General features: G+C 47.0%; 1 protein-coding gene across 1 annotated transcript; it reads left to right on the top strand.

Moving 5' to 3' along the window:
* Positions 1 to 2252: 2252 nt before the first annotated feature.
* On the top strand, positions 2253 to 19217 carry Kmt5b (lysine methyltransferase 5B). The gene is made up of 7 exons (XM_032896436.1): positions 2253 to 2400; positions 3068 to 3327; positions 4969 to 5080; positions 7387 to 7532; positions 7799 to 7904; positions 8566 to 8702; positions 14953 to 19217. Exons 1-7 carry the CDS (start codon positions 2253 to 2255, stop codon positions 16492 to 16494), a joined length of 2451 nt encoding a protein of 816 aa, XP_032752327.1. The 3' UTR covers positions 16495 to 19217.
* The last annotated feature ends 212 nt before the right edge of the window (positions 19218 to 19429 follow it).

Genomic DNA, 19429 nt, shown 5'->3' with positions numbered 1-19429 from the left:
TCACTTAGACTGTCTCTTCCCACCCCGAGTCCCTGTCAAATTCTATTCCCACCCCAGACACCTACATTTATCAGGCAGAGGTTAAATCTGTCGTGAGGGTCAGAGAGAGGTCTGGTGGCTAAGAGCACTGACCAGTTTTCAGAGGCCTGAGTTCAATTCCCAGCACCTACATGGTAGCCCAAACCACCTGTAATGAGATCTGAGTCTCTGGTGTGTCTGGAAGACAGCTACAGTGTACTTTATATATACAAATAAACATTGAGGAGCTGAGAGAGAGAAGGCCTTCTGGGAAATTGAAAAGACCTCCCCTTACCGCAAATCTCTTAAGGAAGGAACATTCTACTTGTCCAAACTGCTTTATTTTATGGTGGATGAATGCATGGCTTACTAAGGATTAAACCAGGGACCAAAATACCTGCTGCAGTGATGCCCAGGAAGGGAAGCCCACACAAAACACTTGAGCCTATTCAGCTCCCTACACAGTACAGAGAACTCTCTAGTTTTAAGTGCATCAGCCGTCGTGGCTCATAGTGGGGCGCCGCACATACGTTCCAGACAGGGCTGCTGGGTTCCACACCGCCATCTCAATGGTGACGACTGGGGCTTTGAGCCTGCCGGAATCCTACCAAAGTTCCCTTCTGCCTGCGGGCATGGTCCACTTGGCCCCACGTGAGCTTCATGCCCGGCCCAACGCTTTTGACACCCCAACCTCTATGCCTCTGGACCACCATCTCCTCGGAGGCCCTGCCAGTCTTAGACTACCACCAAAGTGCCAACAAAGGAACCCACGGATGTCTGGGATGCCGACCAAAATACTTAACCAAATTCATACCGTAACCCAGTCAGCCACACCCCACCAGTCCATTCTGCCACCCCAAAACCCCTGACCCTCACCTTCCCGTATATCTGCCTATTTCTTTCTCTCTCTTCTGCCTTCTTTCTCTCTCTCTTCTTCTTTCTTTCTTCTTTCTTCTTTCTTTCTTTTCTTTCTTTTTCGGTTGAGATCATCCAGGCTTTACAGGCAAGCGCCTATCACGAGCTAACTCTCAAATAGACAGTGAGCCGAGCAAGCCTGGCTCACGCCTCAACTCTCCTTCTGCAAACCATGAGGCCTGGTGTTACCTGAAAGGTGTGTGACCTCCCACCTCATACCAAGTTCATTTCAGCTTGAGTTCAGCTTCTGGCTAGCTCAGAACTCTCACAGACCAGGCTGAATCGAACTCAGAGATTCTACCTCATGCTGATCAGCATTATGCCAAGACATTCACCTTTCATACAAGACAGCATTGTCATTTTCGTTATACGTACATGTATGCGAAAGTGCGCGTGCGTGCGTGCGCGTGTGTGCGCACACGTATGCCTCGTTGCCCATGGGGCCAAAAGAGGTATTGGTCCCCTGAGACGGAGTTACTAAGGTCAGAATTACCGCGCTGAACCAACCTGGGTCCTCTGTTATGACACCATCGAGGTCTTCAGTCCTGCGACTCCTTCAAGCGCAAGCCACTTTTCTTTCGAGCGGGGGATCGAACCTGCCTGTGCCAGCGTTACTCATCACCGAGCTAAATCTCAACCCCTGTGTTAGTTCTCAATCCTCCGTTACCCAGCCTGAATAATTAACCTTCCTCACCTCCTTCATCTGCAATCTCCAGTCCTTGCTGTCCTGTGTCTTGCCCTCGAAGCCGGGACTAGGTCTTGCAAGCTCAATGCCAAAATCCTGTTCATCTGCAGCGCCCTCATAAAGTAGAGCCTCGTTGACTTCTCCACTCTCCCTCATTAGTTTATACCCTAACCGTTATCTGCTGTCGTCAAATGGCGTTCAGCGGCACTGCGTGGAAGCCTGCCGTTCATTCCAACAACTCATCTTAACTCAAACTTCACTCAACCAGATGCCCAGCAGTTCACGCCTGCGCCACTGCATTAAAAGTGATCTGCCTGTTCGATGTCTCAGACCGAACGTGACTCCAGCAGCATTGTTCTTTCAGCAGCAGATTACGGTGGCCACTCCACTCCACATGGCCGAGCCCGCAGTAACCAAAGACATATAGCCACCTTCAATCAAAGTCCGTCATATAAAAGCTTGCGATCGCAGAGGGTTGAACACTTCCGGTCATTCATCTGGTCCTTCGGGATCTGCTTAACCATCGCCCACGATCCAGACGTAGCGATTTCGCCCGCTGGCATTCACTTCGCCCTTCGCAGGGCCACAGTTCCCACCCACTGAATTCGACCGGCAGTCATGGCAGACATACGACATGTGCCGTGATTTCGGAGGAGTGAAGTCTCAGGGTTTGCGCAACTCTGGCGGAACTTCAACCGTAGCCCGCACACCGAGAAAAAGTTCTCGATGTACTGGGATGCTGAAAGCAGTTTTCGGGGTGAAAGATTGGTCCTCCATTTCGAGTGAGTCAGGCCACCACTACGGTTACCAGGTACAATTACCTAATTATTAAATGCTTTCCTGAAGCATCTGCGAAGACTTCAAGATATGCACTGACCATCATTTTACCTCTGAATTTATTAGTCGACACCTCGTTACAGTAGCGCTAAAATATTTGTAAAAAAATGCCTTTTAATGAACGCCAAAGAATTTACCAAAAATGCCGAAAAAAGTCCTTTCGCCTTTCAGTACAAGGAATAATATTGCATCTCAGCATTATTAATCAGCAAAAACAATTAAAAATAGTACTGGAAATGATTGGTACCGAATACTTTCAAGGTTTCAGATCATTTCCGGCCTCTGGTACACCGCCAAAACTTTCGACAATCATCAGCATGTCAGTTTTATTGAGCGTAACTCTTCCAGACTGGTCAGCAGTGTTTCGCACTTCACAGTGTTCTTACAGAACGAACAGTCTTAGGCCCTGCCTGGAGAAACGGAACAGGTTCTCAGATCGCGCACTGTCGAAGCCAGCATACACCCGAGCAGCGCACCTTCAATAATGTCGGTCGCCTTTAGACCTGCTTTTGAGTTGCCCTGTTCACATTCAGTGTCATTAACAAAATTAAATAAACATCGCAAATAAGTTACTAAACGGGTTAAAAATGAGTAGGATTGTTACTTTCCAAGATGAAATTCCCGGAAATGGTTATTGCCGGCATTCAAAGAAATTAGTCCGGCCAGCTCCAAGAGAACATGGGACGCAGGCGACCAGCTGCCCGCAGGCTCCTAAGTCACACTTTCATACCCGGGGATCCCATGATGGAGTTATCACAGCGCGTATTTCCGACGCCCGATACGCGATCCAGGCTGCCTTCACGCTGGCGGCTAAATGGCCGTGCGTGCGTGTGCGTGCGCGCAGCATGCCAAATCTCCGCAGGTGCGCGCAGGTGTGTGTGTGCGCGCGTGCGTGCGAGCGTCTTCCTCTGCTTACCAGCGACAGACACTCAAGAGGAGATCGCAAGGCGACAAGATCGTACAGGACCGACAGCAGGCAGGAAGAAGACATCGCATTCAGAAATTACGAATTCATTAACTCGTAACCGGAACCTTATATGGCGATTCATCTCTGCCGAATACCATAGGTGTCCTTCAGCTAAATAGGAAGAATTTTGTAGCCTTTGCCGATCTTCACTTCGCAGTAAATTTCTCGACGCTGAACAGACCATTAGCGCGTGTCGCCAGAATACTATGCATTCATTCGAAAGGGGACACCACTGAACAAATTGATTTTAAATAGAATGTTTACAGATGCAGCTAATTACATTTGTACTTATTTTGCTGGCATGAATATTTCAGTCTCAAATTTTCCGCAAGTTCTTTACTCTCATATCAAAACACAAATATTTCATAATAGTCAGCCTCAGCTCACATTGAATCTCAAAGACAAAATGTTTTGCATAGGTTGAACAAAGCTGTGACTGTACTTTATTTCATAACCATTATGTTGTTAACAATTTCTTTAATATTCTTGCAAGTATTATTGGGCGCAATTGAAGACTCAAATTAAGATATGGAGTTCATCAGACAAGCTCGCCACGCCATGTTCACGTAGCGGAAAGGGCCTGAAAATGTTGACTGGTTCCATTCTGCAGCGAACACCTTATCTGGTGTATGATTGGGAAAAGCGTTAATACACGGTCTTATAATATTATAATGCAATAAGAAGGAGTTGTTCACGCAGGAAGACTGCATTTAAGTTATTCTTTCAAAGAATACCCGATTTCAGCCACGGTCTATGATACGAAGGTAGACACTCCGGGCCGCAATAGCAGAAATGACAATACCTGGGTGTAGCCATCTAGCAACAGTCTAAAATAGAGGTCAAGATAGAGCAGATGCTGGAAACTTCCTCGCTACGTTCTCGCTTCCAATTGCTTGGCTTCAGTCTACGCAGCGGGCTTGCTCTCAGGTGACAATATGCAACCACACACCGTGGAGAGCTGCCGTCACCGATAAGTTTTACTGAGCCCATTCATAACAGCTTTCCTCGAAATCAGCATTGCCAGCTATTTGCGCAATAAAATTCAGCACAAATCAAGAGTCAGATGCTGCATACTTCACAGTGCTCAGGCGATGAGACTATAGCGTTGCCGAGAAAGCGTGGCCGGGATTTCATTTCTTTAGTTCTCAGAGGAAGCCACGCGCTCAGTCTTGAGATCGATTCTCTTCCGAAATGCCCATATCTGGCTGAAAGTCTTCATCAACAATTATTCGTGTCACTATGAGGAAGAGGATGAAGTCATCATCGGTCATCCTCGCAGTCCTCCTCTTCTCCTCCCCCAGAAGATGAAGAAGTCAGCTTCCAGCGTCCTCTTCACATGTCCACTATCTGACGGCAATACCGGTTCATTCACATGAAGCCTCTGGCACATGGCCTCATCTCGCTGAGCCGAATCTGAGCTAGTAGAAGCTGTTAAACACCGGAAGCCACCCCACGTTTTTACATGGTGTTACCATGGTTCTTGCCGAGCTGATGCTTTCGAGGAGTCACATCATCACCTCATGGTCATTTGTCATGTCACGCCAAGCCGCCAACTGGGGACGGTACAGTCGTGGACGCCAGCATCGCATTGCGCAGTCTTCCGGTGAAGCCGTCGGCGCGACAAATGGAGCAGCCAGTGAGGAGCCTGCGTAGCTCAGGTAAGTAGCCTCGACCGCGTTACTGGGTCACTTGCCCGGATGGGGCCCTGGCATACCGGGAAGTTGCGCTCGATCAACTTCGTTAAGTGTTTCACGGAATGAAATTTCTGCGAAGGCGTGAGGTCACTTCCGACACTGCTTCCTCCTGAGAGCAAAGCTCAGGAGCCAGTTCTTCCAGCCGCTGGCCATCGTTCGCAAAGGTTCAGCATACCATTTTACAGCCATTCGCGACCGCGCAAGCTGATGTCAGCAACCAGATCTGTGTCCTCGTCCTCGTGAGCGCTGGGTTGCGTAGCAGGGCAAACTGTTTGTTGGTATTCTTCCTGCGTTCTTCGCCATACGCGTTACCCACCTCACTGCAGCATGGACTGGTCCTCTGCCTCCTCCCACTGGCAAATTTATATAGCACGTCTTCGCTTCCTTGCCACCAAGTCTTCATTCAGCTTCCGGGATGTGCCTTTCAATCCGCTTTCTCGGCCAGCAGTGATTCCTCAGTTTGATCTTGAGTAGTTTCACGCTTCTCAGCTTCCTTTGGCACCCTGAATCACCATGCGCACTAGCTTTAGGTAGAGTTGAGGTCGCCAGACTCTGGCATGGACCGCCCGCCAGTGCTCTGCTCTGCTGTTCTTTTCATTCAACTGAAGACTCGGTTAGAGCCGCGGTTTACAAAGAAAGATGAAACCAGCTTGGTATGCAACAGACATACCCATTTCAGCAGACATCGTCACGCCTGCCGACACACGAGTAAGCAAGTACTTCATTGTCTCTACCATAATTGGGCGGTCTCAGCATGCATCAGTACTGTCCAGACTACATTTTCTTTACATAAAGACGCAAAGGAAAGAAGATGAATCACAGTTTCATTCATCTCTCCTCACTTCACCTCCACGTGTCTTATGCACATATATCTCACGTACCCGAACTTCGATAGACCAGGTTGGCCTCGGTCTCAAAGCATTTCCGACTGTCTTGGGCGCTGGAGTATAAGTGAATCGTACTCCAGCTTCTTCCTGAACTTCTGAATACTGCCTTTAATTTCAGTATGTTATTGTCGACTCAGTATAGCAACAGAGCTAAGATTTATTGATGCTGGACTTGCATATCGCTCTTCCAATGGTTTTAACAGAAACAGCCCCAAGAGGCAGCTTGGCCACTACGCAGCCAGTAACGCGATGCTGCTCTGTTTCACAAGATGGGAAGTTACCAGGGCTATTAATAAAGAGCCGCAGAGACAGCAGGTTTCGATGGTAATTCAGATGGCAGATCCATAAAGCCGTGACTGTGCTATTGGTGCTCGGAGGCTGCATCTGGCGACATGTCGTCCTGTCTGTCTTCAATGCTTCATATTTCAATAGCCACCGCGAAATCCAGAGCCAGTCAAATTTTGTCTTCGAAGACAGTACTTTTGCGCCTGGCCGCTTAACCAGCTTAGATCAGCTGGCCTGAACTGAGTATTCAAACAAGTTCTTCCCATGCCAGATTAAGTGCGCACGTCATTCAATTCATCCTCAGCTCAATAGTCAATTTTCAATTATTTCCACCTTCCGAGTTCCGCAGGTAAACGACAAACAAAACAAACAACAAAACAGCAGTAAAAAATTCTTTATTAAATTAAATAAGGTAGCACATGGCGATCGCGCCAGCACTCAAAAGTCAGGAAGAGTCAAGTTCACCATTGTTAAAGCCTCTTTCATTGGTTACAAAGCAAGGAGTTAGAAAGCAGTACTATCACTAGAAATGGTCACATCAACCAATAGACACTTCTAGTCGAGTCCAGGAATAGACGTATTTCATTTCAGGATTGGTTCACCAGTGTCATAGGTCTACCCAAATTCATCAGAGTTCAAAGCGAGCGACTAACCATATTTCTGTATTGCCGCTTGAATAAGCGACTTATTCTCAGAAGCAGTCCAGTCCAGACGGGGCCTCACTGGAGACTGGAATGATCACACCGTGCACTTTGAATTCCTGCCAGCCTTCTCCTCATGTTGTGCTGCAGATGTCTTGCAGTCACTTTCAGCAACAGACGGCTCTAACAACTGGTTACAAACACACTACGCCCAGCCGCTTCCAGCACGCGACCGGTTTCACTTGTCATGCTCTCAAATACGGCTTCAACCAGTTCTTCCTGCCTCAGCCTCTCATTTCATCCCACTTCGAACATGGACTGATCCACAGGCTGACTACAGCATGCCTGGCTCACACCTCCGCAGCCTGGAGCCCTGCCCTCTGAGGCACAGCAGTGTACTGCAGCCCTCCGTTTCATTTCATGAACCGGAGTCTGGTAACGCTTTCTTCTTCCCCAGGCGAAAGGCAGACTCTTCAGCTTCGGCAGGTCATCGTCATCAGGCCAGCTCAGCCTGCCGGCTGGTCACAAAGCCGCTTCCATTCAGATGCTGGGCAGTCTCCTGCTCAGCTCGCTCCTCCGAACTGGCTGTGTTCAGATCGATTGGTGCCAAACTCCAGGGCCGATAGGCCCGCATTGTCCCCTGAGCCTGGCAGGTTCTCCTCGAAGTTCTTCCACTCTGCCCAGTAGTAACACATCCGCCCACTGCACAAGCAAGCGGTGCCGATCATCCCCATCTTCCTTCTCTAACCGTTCATAGTCCCCGCAGTTGTCTGGCCACTGAACCTACTGCTTCACATGTCACTGGCTTCCTGTCAATCATATATTCTCGTCCAGTTCATTCTTGTTGCATCCATTTGTTTACGTCTCAGAACAGCAACTCCGAGATCACGAGACAGCCGAACCTCACTGCCCACATTCCTTCTTCTACTGCGAGTCACCAGGCCTCGACAGCCTCCACTCAGGAAAGTGGGCTTGGTACGTAAGTCTCTGCCGACGTTCACCAGCCAGCCTCAATTTTCAGAGTCTTCTGATCTCAAAGGCCTCACTTCAGTTCAATGTAATTATTGAAGGACTCATTTTGGCAGATTCTGAGTTCGATTTTCCAGATCCTCCTTTGAGTTCTCGGTGTAGCAATGCCAATCATCGATAAAGTGGTGCTCAGGATTCGAGCACAATAGACTGCATTTAATAATGAGCAGTTCCAGTATTGCTGTGTTCAGTATACAGCTCATTTGAAAGGTCAGTTCATTTCAAAGTCCAGCAGTGTCACTGAAAGAATGAATGTAGTGCGACGAACAAAACAGGGCGCTGTTGCGCAGCCATTTGCGAGATGGGCATTGTAGTTATGGGATAAAATCAGAGTCAACTATCAAAGAGTATTGAGATTCGTCAGGTCTTGAATAGAGGCAGTGAGTGTTCCAGCTGCCTCTTGCCGAGGCAATTCTCCCTGCACGGTTATCCCAACGCATACCTGGATGCGTACATTTTTCTCGACTGCTGTACCCGCCGACACCGCATACAAATCGACATGACTAGCGGTTCCGCTGCTCTGCGAAGGAGCCTTTATTAATGTCTGTTGAGCATGAGCACAGTTCAGACTCGAGCTCCCTTCACCGTTATGCTACCCGCAACACAGAAAATACGCAATACCGGATCGGTGCCGTTCCAAGCTCACTAAACTACAAGGCGTATATCGTGCGCACCATAAGAAGTTACGACGGTTCAACATCAGTTGCCCTGAGCTTCAGCATGCTGGCACGCATGATCAAGTTTGTAAGGGTCATTTGCGGCTTAACTAGAAAAATTTCAGGTTAATACTTGTGCGCTCCTCATCAGGCACGCGATTACTCTGCCTGTCATGACTGACGGCAAGCGTCATCGAAAGCGAACGACATAGCAAGAAAAGGCAGGTTTCGGCAGGAAAATGAATCAGTGAGAGACCCGTCACAGTAGTGGCTCTGCCTTCAGGCCCAGCCAGGTGCCTTTCAGTCCACATAACTCATCTTCATTACCAGCCCGTTAAGTTCCGCATCGCTTGTGGTCAGCAGTGACTGCCGTTTCGGGAAATCGCTTGAGTCTTCATGTTCACATACTCATCACACCATCGGCAGACAGTTGTCAAATTGGGGCGTTCAGAAATTACGACCCTTCAGCGCACTGAACTTTATCGGAGGACTCATTTTCGGATTACGGAATGTCTGTTTTCATTCTGGGTGCCAAAGCAGCATTGGTCTCTGACCTCTTAGCTGGCTTCATACTGCCTGTTTAGAGAAAGAATCGTTTTCTGTGCCTGGGAGCAACGCCGTTCAGCACACTGTTACAGCAGGCCTTCCACGTCAAATCCCGGCGAAGGCAGAGAGCAGAAGGCGTACAAGAGTGTCGCGGCCACACATTCAGGGCGCCACCGACCGGGAGTAGCGCTACGCCTGAACTATTATTCCGGACACTTCAGCATAACCTGACTTTAAAACAACATCAGTCTGAAGACATCAGTATAAGTACTCCTTGAGTTCATCAAGCGATGCTGTTATAAGAAAGAACACCTGTCATCTAACTCATATGTGCTATGCTCATTCAGGGTCAAAGAAGTAAAATAAAATTACAAAGAGATAAGCATAGTAAGAATAAGGCAGCGATCTACATAAAAGCTCGTTCCATATTAATTTCTGTACTACAGACATGGCACATTTCGCCAGCAGGAGCATGGCAATGACATCAGTTATTTCGTTACCCACATGCTCGTCACGATTAATAGCTCTAACACTCATGTTACAAGGCATTCTGATTAATAACACATTAACACGAGCAGTCGCTACCAAGGTTGAGCTTCATTTCAGTCAAAATGCCGTTTATGCTCAGTGAAAGGGAGTTAAGCCCAGCAACTCACCTCTTAATCTTGAGTTGGAGGCAAGGTTTTGCGAGCAAGCCAGAAACAACATATCTTGGTATCTCTCTAAAATCACTGGATTTCAGTACACTGTTTCCATGTTGCAATAAATCATTAGTATAGATATCATTCTCCAGAAACTATTTGTATTGGTATTTAGGCTCAGTGGCACTGAGTTATAATGATACCTGTTAATCGGCCCATCCACAAATACGAAATACCGAGTACGCCCTGACAACAAAGCCGTCTCAGAGAAATGGCCTGATGAAGAGAGAGTCCTGCTGTGATGAACTTGATCACCAGAATATCCATTATAAAACTCAGTACACCACTGAGCCCAAATGCTTACACAAAGAAGTTTCTGGAGGTGTTACTCCATACTAGCAGTCGGTTACAACATGGGAGATAGTTACTACTAAATCCAGTAGTTTTAGAGAGATACTCAAGATGTGGTGTGTTTCATGGCCCTTCCTGAAACCTTGCCCCAGCTCCAAGACAAGTGGGCAGGGCTGCTGCAGAGCTGACTCCTTTTCCTCAGCCATAAGCAGCATTTTGAGCCCAGCGCTTAGAACAGGAAGCCCAACCTGCAGTAGCCACTGCCCAGAGTTAGGCATGTGGGTTATTAGTCAGGAATGCCTGTTTAGTAACATGAGTGTTATAAGCCAAGGCTTATTGTCAGTGAGACTTGAGGCATACCAGGTCCCAGCAAGAGCCAATGCTTGAGGCATCATTTTTGCCACTCTCCTGCCCAGCAGTGAAACAGCCACAATGCCTGAGCACATCTAGTAGCAGGACAGCGCAACATAGCGGGTCCCTTGCCCTGTTCTTGCACCTATGCCATCTCTCTTTGCAGAATTTCTTTTTATTTTTACTTTGACCCTGAGAGTGAGTAGTACATGCAGGATGACAGTCGCGCAGTCCATCCACGTTGTCAGCAGTGGAACGCGCCTGCAAGTGCCACCCAGTTAGTGCTGTTGTTTTAAAAGTCATAGGCTGTACCCAGGGATGTCCAGGCCACAGTTCAGAGCATCGCGACTTCTCCCAGGGCCTGCTGGGCACGCCTAGTGCGTGGCACACGGCCTGCGCCTGGCCCATGAGCTTTTCTCCTGCCTCACTCTGCAGTCAAGAGCTGCTAGGAGGTACTGCATGTAACAGGTGTACCAGGGCAGCTGGTCTCAGGGCACAAGGAGATACCTTCTCATACAAAGGCTTTGAGAGACGTATCTAAGATGTCCAAGCTGGCTTTCTGCTAGCACCCAGAATGAAAACAAGACATTCCATGTCCATGAGTCCGTCGTCTCTGCCTCGGGAGGGTCAGGGCCTTGTGCCTTGCACATAATGGCTCTGTCTCTGATAGCAGGTGTGACAAAGGCATGAGACATGCAGACTCAAACGGTTCAAAACCGCAGAGGCACCACTTCCTACATGTATAAATAGCAGGACAGCACACACGCAAGTAGAACGGAGCTTTATGTGGACCAAAGGAGCACCTGGCTCAGCCTGGCCGCAGAGGAAACACCCCTTCTCTGGGCAGACAGGGCCACCTCCTCACCGACTCGCTCTCCTGCGTAGGGCCTGCCCTCTCTGCCTTCCCACGCCCTCTGCAGAGTGGCCTGCCAAATCAGTCATGAGACAGGCAATGTCCTTGTGCCTGATAATGGGAGCCTTTCATGTGCTGCCTAGGGTTTTCTGGATTCTAAGCTACAAATGGCCCTTGTACAAACTTGATCCGCATGCATTGCCAGCATCGCCTAAGAGCTCAAGGCAACACTCGTGTTCGTTCGTCATGCTTCTTTATGGTGCACACAGAGTATACTACCTTATGGTTTAAATGACACCTTGGAGCAACCTCAGTCAGTGGCCATCCAGTGTGTCCTCTGTGAGTTGGAACTGAAGCTATAATGCAGGTAGCATAACAGTGATAAGGAACTCAGGGTCTGGAGCTACAAATATCACTTCTCAGCAGACCCATTAGCCCATGAGAGCTCGGCTCCTTCATAGGTATGTTAAGAACCACTTTAGGTCATCATGTGATTTGTATGCAGTGTCCAGCAGGTAGCAGTCAGAAGAAATGTACACGCTACCAAAGTTACCATCCAGGTTATGCATTTGGGACTTAACCATTACAAAAGAGAGAAAGTGCCCTCAGCAAGGGCAGCTAGGACACTCCTGCCTCTGTGGATTTCAAGACCCTGACTGAGTCTCAATACTCTTTGAAATGGTTGACTCACAGTTTTTCATTGTATCCCATAACTTCCTCCTCTAGATTTAACATGGATGCCCCATCTCCCTTAAATGTCTGCATAGCAACTCGCCCTGGCATTCTAGGAGAGTCTCAGTCACACTTTTCTGATTCATTCTTTCAGTGAGCTTACCTTTTCACTGGACTTTTGGTGAGACGATACTTTTCAAATAAACTGTGAGTCCCTTTACAGACACATAATACTTTACAGACACAACAATACTTTCTGGAACTATGTTATTAAGTGCAGTCTATTTGTGCTCAGATCACAAACATAAGAACCACTTGTCAGTGATTGGCATTACACACCAGACTCCCAAGAAAGGGAGGATCTGGGAGAATCAGACTCAGAATCACCTTAAAATGGAATTTGCTAATGCAATTACTAAAGACTACAGATAGAGCTCTTAAGCTAAGAGTCAGAAAAGACTCCTGTGTTGATGAAACTGGCTAGGTGAGGCATGTCCACAGCAGAGGATCTTCATACCAGCCCACTCCTGGTCATGGAAGGTTTTAATCAGAAACCTGTTGTTTGCCAGATCGAAAGAATGTGACTTAGTTAGTTGTTTCAGGCTTTAGTCTCAGGTCTCAGGGTTGCTCTAGAGGGACATGAGATAAGTCGTTTGGCTCTGAGGGAACAGACTGACAAGTGCCATGTGGGGTCCAACAGGAGGTAGGTGCATGTGAAGAGAAGGTGGTTTCAGTGACTGCAGAGGTAGATAACTGCAGGACTTTATGAGGCAGTTAAGGAAGGAAGAATCGGGGATGATCAGCTTCCTTGCTTGTGCAGTGGGCAGATGGTATTTACTACTGACAGGGTGGAGAACTGAGGGAGAACCTGCCAGAGCTCTAGGGGACAATGCAGGCCTATCAGCCCTGGAGCAGCTTTAATCAGTCTAGACCTGTGGTTCAGGAGGGCAGGGCTAGAGGCTTAGGGACTGCTAGCATCTGAATGGAAGCAACTGTGGCCAGGAAAATTATATTCCATGGGCTTGAGCTGGCTGATGACTGATAGCCTGCCAGGCCTAAAGGAAGACAATCATATACTCTTTCACCTAGGGAGAAGAAAAGCGGTTCTGAACTGAGTTCATGAAATGAAAACAGAAAAAGGGCTGCAGAGTACACATGCTTTGTGCCTGCTGTAGTCCACCCCTAGAGGGGTAGGGCTCAGGCTGCAGAGGGTGATGACCAGAGCATGCTGTGGGGTCAATGTGTGGATTATGATCGATTCAATGTTTCAAAGGAAGAGTGGGATGGAAATGGAAAAATGGGCTGAGACGGAGAGAGCCTGGTTATACATATGTTCTGGAAGAAGCCATGTTTTGAGGAAGCATGACAAACAGAAAAGCAGTCCCTTTGGACATTGCCTGGAAGCAGCAGAACATTGAACATTAAATGTGTTTATGTGGTTTGTTAGGAGCCATCTGTTTGCTAAAGCATTCCTAGACATCCTACCTTTAACATGGGAGAAAAGAGCAGGGAGTGTACAGGTGTGATCATTCCAATCATAAGTCCTCAAGTAGAATCCCATCCGGACTGACTGACTGCTCTAGGAATAAGTCATATTCTTGGCAGTAACCCACAGAAATGTGGATTCTTAGTCCTCCAAAGCAGCTCTCACTCTCTCTGTGGGCTCTGATGTTGGGTAGACTGTAGCTACTGGTACAACCAGTCCCTGAAGTAGAAAGTCGCCTCTATTCCTGGGTTCAGAGTGTCTGTTAGACATTCTTGTTCATTCAGTATAGAGGCATTGCTAGCTCCTTGCTTTTGCTGTGTGGAAAAGGAGTTGGCTGCCCAACCAACCCCGTTGGGCAGGCTTTCAATAATGCCCTGGCCTTTTGAGGGCTGAGCATAGGTCACCATAGCCTTTCTAGTTTAATAAAGGAGTTTTGCCTTTGTGTTTTTATTTGTTGTTTGTTTTGTTTGTCGTTTTTACCTGCAGAACTCAGAGAATTAAATAATTAAAATTAACTACTGAGCTAGGGATGGGTGAGTGGCAGTGCACCTTTAATCCTAGCACTTGGGAGGTAGAGGCAGGCAGATCTCTGAGTTCAAGGCCAGCCTGATCTATAGGAGCTAGTTCTGGACAAGCCAGGCTACAAAAGCCCTGTCTCAAAAAGAAAAAAATTTGATTAATGGGGATTTCATGATTGTGTAAATGTAAAGGGAAATGTTAAGACAGGGCAGGACAGCATGTCTCTTGGGTCACAGCCTCACGAGAGGCCTTAGCTGTCACCGAGTCCTGCAGCCCTTTGTAATGTTTAATCTATTGTCACAAGTTACCATCAAAAATGCCACTGTCTCTGCAGCTCTTGATTAATAGCCACCTCGTAGCTTCCATCTTAATGAAGCAAACAGCATGCGTTACTAATGCATGAGTATTAGCGAGGACAATGTATACCTCTTAGAATCTGTTCTGTTAAAACCATTGGAGAGAACGTGTCTTCTAGAGTCCAGCACTCAATGCATCTTAGCTCTGTTGCTATACTGAGTCAGTAATAACATACTTTGGGAAAATTTAAAACAGTGGCTAAGAGTTCAGGAGAGAAGCTAAGCATTACAGTTCACACTCTATGCTCCCAGCACTTAAGACAGTCAAAGTGCTGAGAGTTCAGGCCAGCCTGGTCTGTCAAGTTCCAGGCCAGGATATATGTACATAAGACACATGGGTGGGGGGGGGATGAGAGTAAACTGTAATTCATCTGCTTTCCTTTTAAATCTTTTATGTGAAAAAATACTTAGTCTGGACCAGTGAGCACTGACATGGGAGATACATGCTGAGACCCTTGAACCATAGTAGAGACAATAGGGGTTCTGTTGAGACTGCCCCTGGAGGGCTGCCTTGCATACGTGTGTGTCAGCCGTTTGTGGCCAGTGGTCTGCTTTGGGGATAGATTATTTATGTCCTGTTGCAATACCAAGCTGGTTTCATCTTTTTTTTTCTTGTAAACTTCACAGCTTCTAACCGAAAGTCTTCAGTTGGTGTGAAAAAGAACAGCAAGAGCAGAGCACTGACGAGGCAGTCCATGCCAAGAGTCCCAGCGGCTTCCAACTCTACCTCACCTAAGCTAGTGCACATGAACAATTCCAGGGTACCAAAGAAACTGAGAAAGCCGGCGAAGCCTTTACTTTCCAAGATCAAACTGAGGAATCACTGCAAGCGGCTGGACCAGAAGAGCACATCCCGGAAGCTCGAGATGGGGAACTTAGTGCTTAAGGAGCCCAAAGTTGTGCTATATAAAAATTTGCCAATTAAGAAAGAGAGGGAGGCAGAGGGACCAGTCCATGCTGCAGTGGGGAGTGGGTGCTTGACTAGACATGCTGCGAGAGAACACAGGCAGAACCCTGGGAGAGGTGCTCACTCGCAGGGCGACAGTTTGCCCTGCACCTACACAACCCGGCGCTCTTTGAGGACAAGGACAGGTCTGAAGGAGACCACTGACATCAAGCTTGCACCAAGTCCCTTGGATGGCTATAAAAATGGTATACTGGAACCTTACCCAGACAGTGGCCAGCAGCCAACCCCAGAGGTGCTGGAAGAACTGGCTCCTGAGGCTGCTCTCAGGGAGGAAGCATCCCAGGAGTGTCCCAAGAGTGACTCCTGCCCTTCACGAAAGAAATTTCGACAAGGGAAACCCGTGAAACACTTAGCAAAGACAGAGGATTGCAGTCCAGAGCACAGCTTCCCTGGGAAAGACGGGCTGCCAGATTTGCCAGGGCCCCATCCCGACCAGGGTGAGCCCAGTGGCACGGTCAGGGTGCCTGTGAGCTACACAGACTCTGCTCCCTCACCTGTTGGCTGCTCCATTGTCACGCCCGACAGCTTCACAACAAAAGACAGCTTCAGAACTGCACAAAGTAAAAAGAAGCGGCGGGTCACCAGGTACGATGCACAGCTGATCCTAGAGAACAGCTCTGGAATCCCCAAGTTGACGCTTCGCAGGCGGCATGACAGCAGCAGCAAGACAAATGACCATGAGAGTGATAGTGTAAACTCCTCAAAAATCAGCATCAAGCTCAGCAAAGACCATGAAAGTGACAGTAACCTCTATGTCGCAAAGCTTAGCAATGGGGTTAGCTCGGGGCCAGGCAGCAGCTCTACTAAGCTCAAGATTCAACTCAAGCGGGATGAGGAGAGCAGGGGGCCATGTGCAGAAGGGCTTCATGAGAATGGTGTGTGCTGCAGTGACCCCCTGTCCCTGCTAGAGTCCCAGATGGAGGTGGATGACTATAGTCAGTATGAGGAGGACAGCACAGATGACTCTTCATCTTCTGAGGGGGAGGAGGAAGAGGAGGACTGCGAGGATGACTTCGATGATGACTTCATCCCTCTTCCTCCCGCAAAGCGGCTGAGGCTAATTGTTGGTAAAGACTCCATAGATATCGACATTTCTTCAAGGAGAAGAGAAGATCAGTCTCTAAGACTGAACGCATGAGCGCTCACTCATTGTCCTGGGGAACTAAAAAGTAAAAATCCCAGCCACAGCTTCTCCGCGCAGCACTTCTGTGGTCTCATCACCTGTAGGCATAATACTGTAGAAAGTGTACAGCATCCTGACTCTTAAGTCTGATTTGTGCAAATTTTTATTGTACTTTTTAAATAGCCTTCTTATGTGCAATTCCGAGGGAAAGCCCTGTTGTAAGATAGAGGCTCCAGTAAACTATCCAGTGACAGCAGCTCTCCACATAGGACCTTCAGACACTAATGTGGTTACACCATGTTGTCACCTATGAGAGCAAGCGCCAGCCAGCCCTCTTCTGTAGATGACTAAGCCGTAGTTAGGGCGGAGCAGAGCAGCCTTGTGGGAAGGGTTTCCAGCATCTGCTCCTATCACCAGCATTGACCTCTGGCTTTTGGTTTATTTGCTAGATGTTTCCCCCTTGGAGTTGTGTCGGTTTCACACTGTTTACCGGCCCAGGTGTCCTGTCCGTGGCCTTCGTTATCATAGCAGACCATTGGCTGGAAGTCAGATTGATTTCTTTGAAGAAAAAATTAACTTAAATGCAGTCTTCTGCGTGACAGCTCCTTCTCAGTACATTATATGTACGGGCTGGTGGTGTGCAGGATGAGTTTTCAGAGCAACTTATTTATTGCTTGTCTTGTAAATTAAAGACCGTGTATTTAACACTTTCCAATCCTTTTAGATAAAATTGTTCTTTGCAAGAATGATTGGTGCTTATTTTTTCAAACCTTTGCTGTGAACAGCGTGGCGACAGCGAGCAGCATTTGTCTGATGAACTCCAGCTATCTTAATTTGGGTCTTCAAGTTTCTGTTGCACTTGTAAAATGCTACAAGGAATATTAAAAGAAATTATTCACTTTAACTTATAATAGTTTATGAAATAAGAACCTGAGTCACAGCTTTTGTTCTGTGGTAACCTATACAAACATTTGTCTTTGGGATTCAATGTAAAGAGCTGAAAACGATGTATATGTTGTAAATATTTGTGTGTTGTGAGAAATTTTTGTCATAAGGAATTAAAAGAACTTACCAGGAAGGTTTTTAAGTTTAGAAATATTCATGCCAATAAAATAGGAAATTATAAATATATAGTGTAAGCACTGCATCAGTGGGCGTTCTTGGCTTATGTTAGTTTATTATGAAAGTATCAGATTTTTTTGATTATATTATCAGTCAAACAAAAAGAGGAGTCAGATTTAATTTGTTTTTGAAGCACTTTGAGAAGAGAAATTAACTTTAACTTAATGAGCAATTTTTGATTACTGCTTTATGTTCAATACAGGCTTGTTTGTTTCTCTGGATTATTTTACAAATCAAAGAATTTGAGAATATCAGTCAGTCTGTAGCAGGTGTTTGACACCAGTGGGTCTGTTTATTTCCTGGGAAATGTGTAGGTCCCCTTTCAGATAGATGCATAGTGTTCCTAAACGACACACGCTAATGGACTCTGTTCCAGCGTGTCAGAGGGGGCCTGCAGGGAGTGAAAGGTCCAACAAAGAGCTTCTCCGTGCTTCCCTGTTGCTGAGGACACCTATGGTATTCAGCTTGGGGACACTTGGGTCCTTAAAACCGTTGCTTATAGGTTCCAGTTACAAGTTAGTAAGATTCATGAGTGTTTCTAGGATACGATGTCTTTGCTCCTGTGCATGATAGAATCCCTGCTGTGGTCCTGTACAGTCTTGTCCTTGCCATGCGGTCTCACCCTCTTGGGTGTCTATCTCACTGGTAAGCAGAAGGGAAGACAGCATGCACACACACACACGCACACACACACACACACACACACACACACACACGCACACACACAGCCATTTGCTATAGCCGTGAAGAAAGGCAGCCCTGTGTCTCAAGATCTCCTGTGTCAAGGCATCCAGAACACCTTCCATGATGCTTCCAGTCCCCATGGGATCCCCAGGTGTAAGTGTGAGCTTAGGAGCCTGCACAGGGCAGCTGGTCACCTGCATTCCCATGTTCTCTTGGGCTGTTGAGACTAAATCCTCCTGTTTCTTTGAATACCAACAATAGCCATTTCAGGAATTTCAATCTTAAGGAAAAAGTAACAAAATAACATATTTCCCATTTTCTCCATTTTTAAGCTTAATTTTAGTAACTTATTTATGATGTTTATTTTAGTTTTGTTGTGGCCTCGTCTGGAGGCCGACCTTCCCATGGGTCTAAGAGCAGTGACATTGTGAGGAGTTGCTGCCTCTCAGGAGTTGTATGCACAAGCATTCAGCAGTGCTGCTGATGCCGTCTAGGGAACCTTATTTCCGTTTCTCAAGGCAGGGGCCTCAGACTGTTCTCGATCTGCTGTAGAACTTCACTGTGGGGGTGCCAGAACCCCACACTCTTGACCAGTCTGGAAGAGGTTACACTCAATAAAACTCTCAGCTTGAGCTTATGCAATGATTGGTAAAGTTTTTGGCAATTGTAAGAATTAGGAAATGATCCTAGAAATATATGTAAAGTATTCAATTTTCAATCATTTTTCAAATTACTGTTTTAAATTGTTTTGCTGAGTTGTAATACTTTTGAGATACAATGTATTCCTTGTACTGAAAGAATGAAAAAGGACTTTTTCAGCATTTGAGGTAAGTTCTTTAACGTTTCATTAAAAAACATTTTTTACAAATATTTTGTACATGCACTTGCAGTATTGAGGTTAATCATTTTAATAAATTCGGAAATTAAAATGATCTGGTCAGTGTTCACTGTATCTTAAGAAGTCTTCCACCAGATGCTTCCAGGAAGCAGTTTGTGAATTGGAGTGAGCCATTGTACCTGGTGACCATGAGTGAGAGTAGCCTGACTCACTCCCTCAGAATGGAGGGACCATGTCTTTCACCCCAGAAAGGCTGCTTTCAGCATCCCAGACACATCAGGGCTTTTTTTCTCAGTGTGTTACCGG

This window comes from Rattus rattus, chromosome 2 (genome assembly GCF_011064425.1).
Source record: "Rattus rattus isolate New Zealand chromosome 2, Rrattus_CSIRO_v1, whole genome shotgun sequence".
In the NCBI taxonomy this organism is placed as follows: Eukaryota; Metazoa; Chordata; class Mammalia; order Rodentia; family Muridae; genus Rattus; species Rattus rattus.
This window is presented reverse-complemented; position numbering and strand designations above follow the sequence as displayed.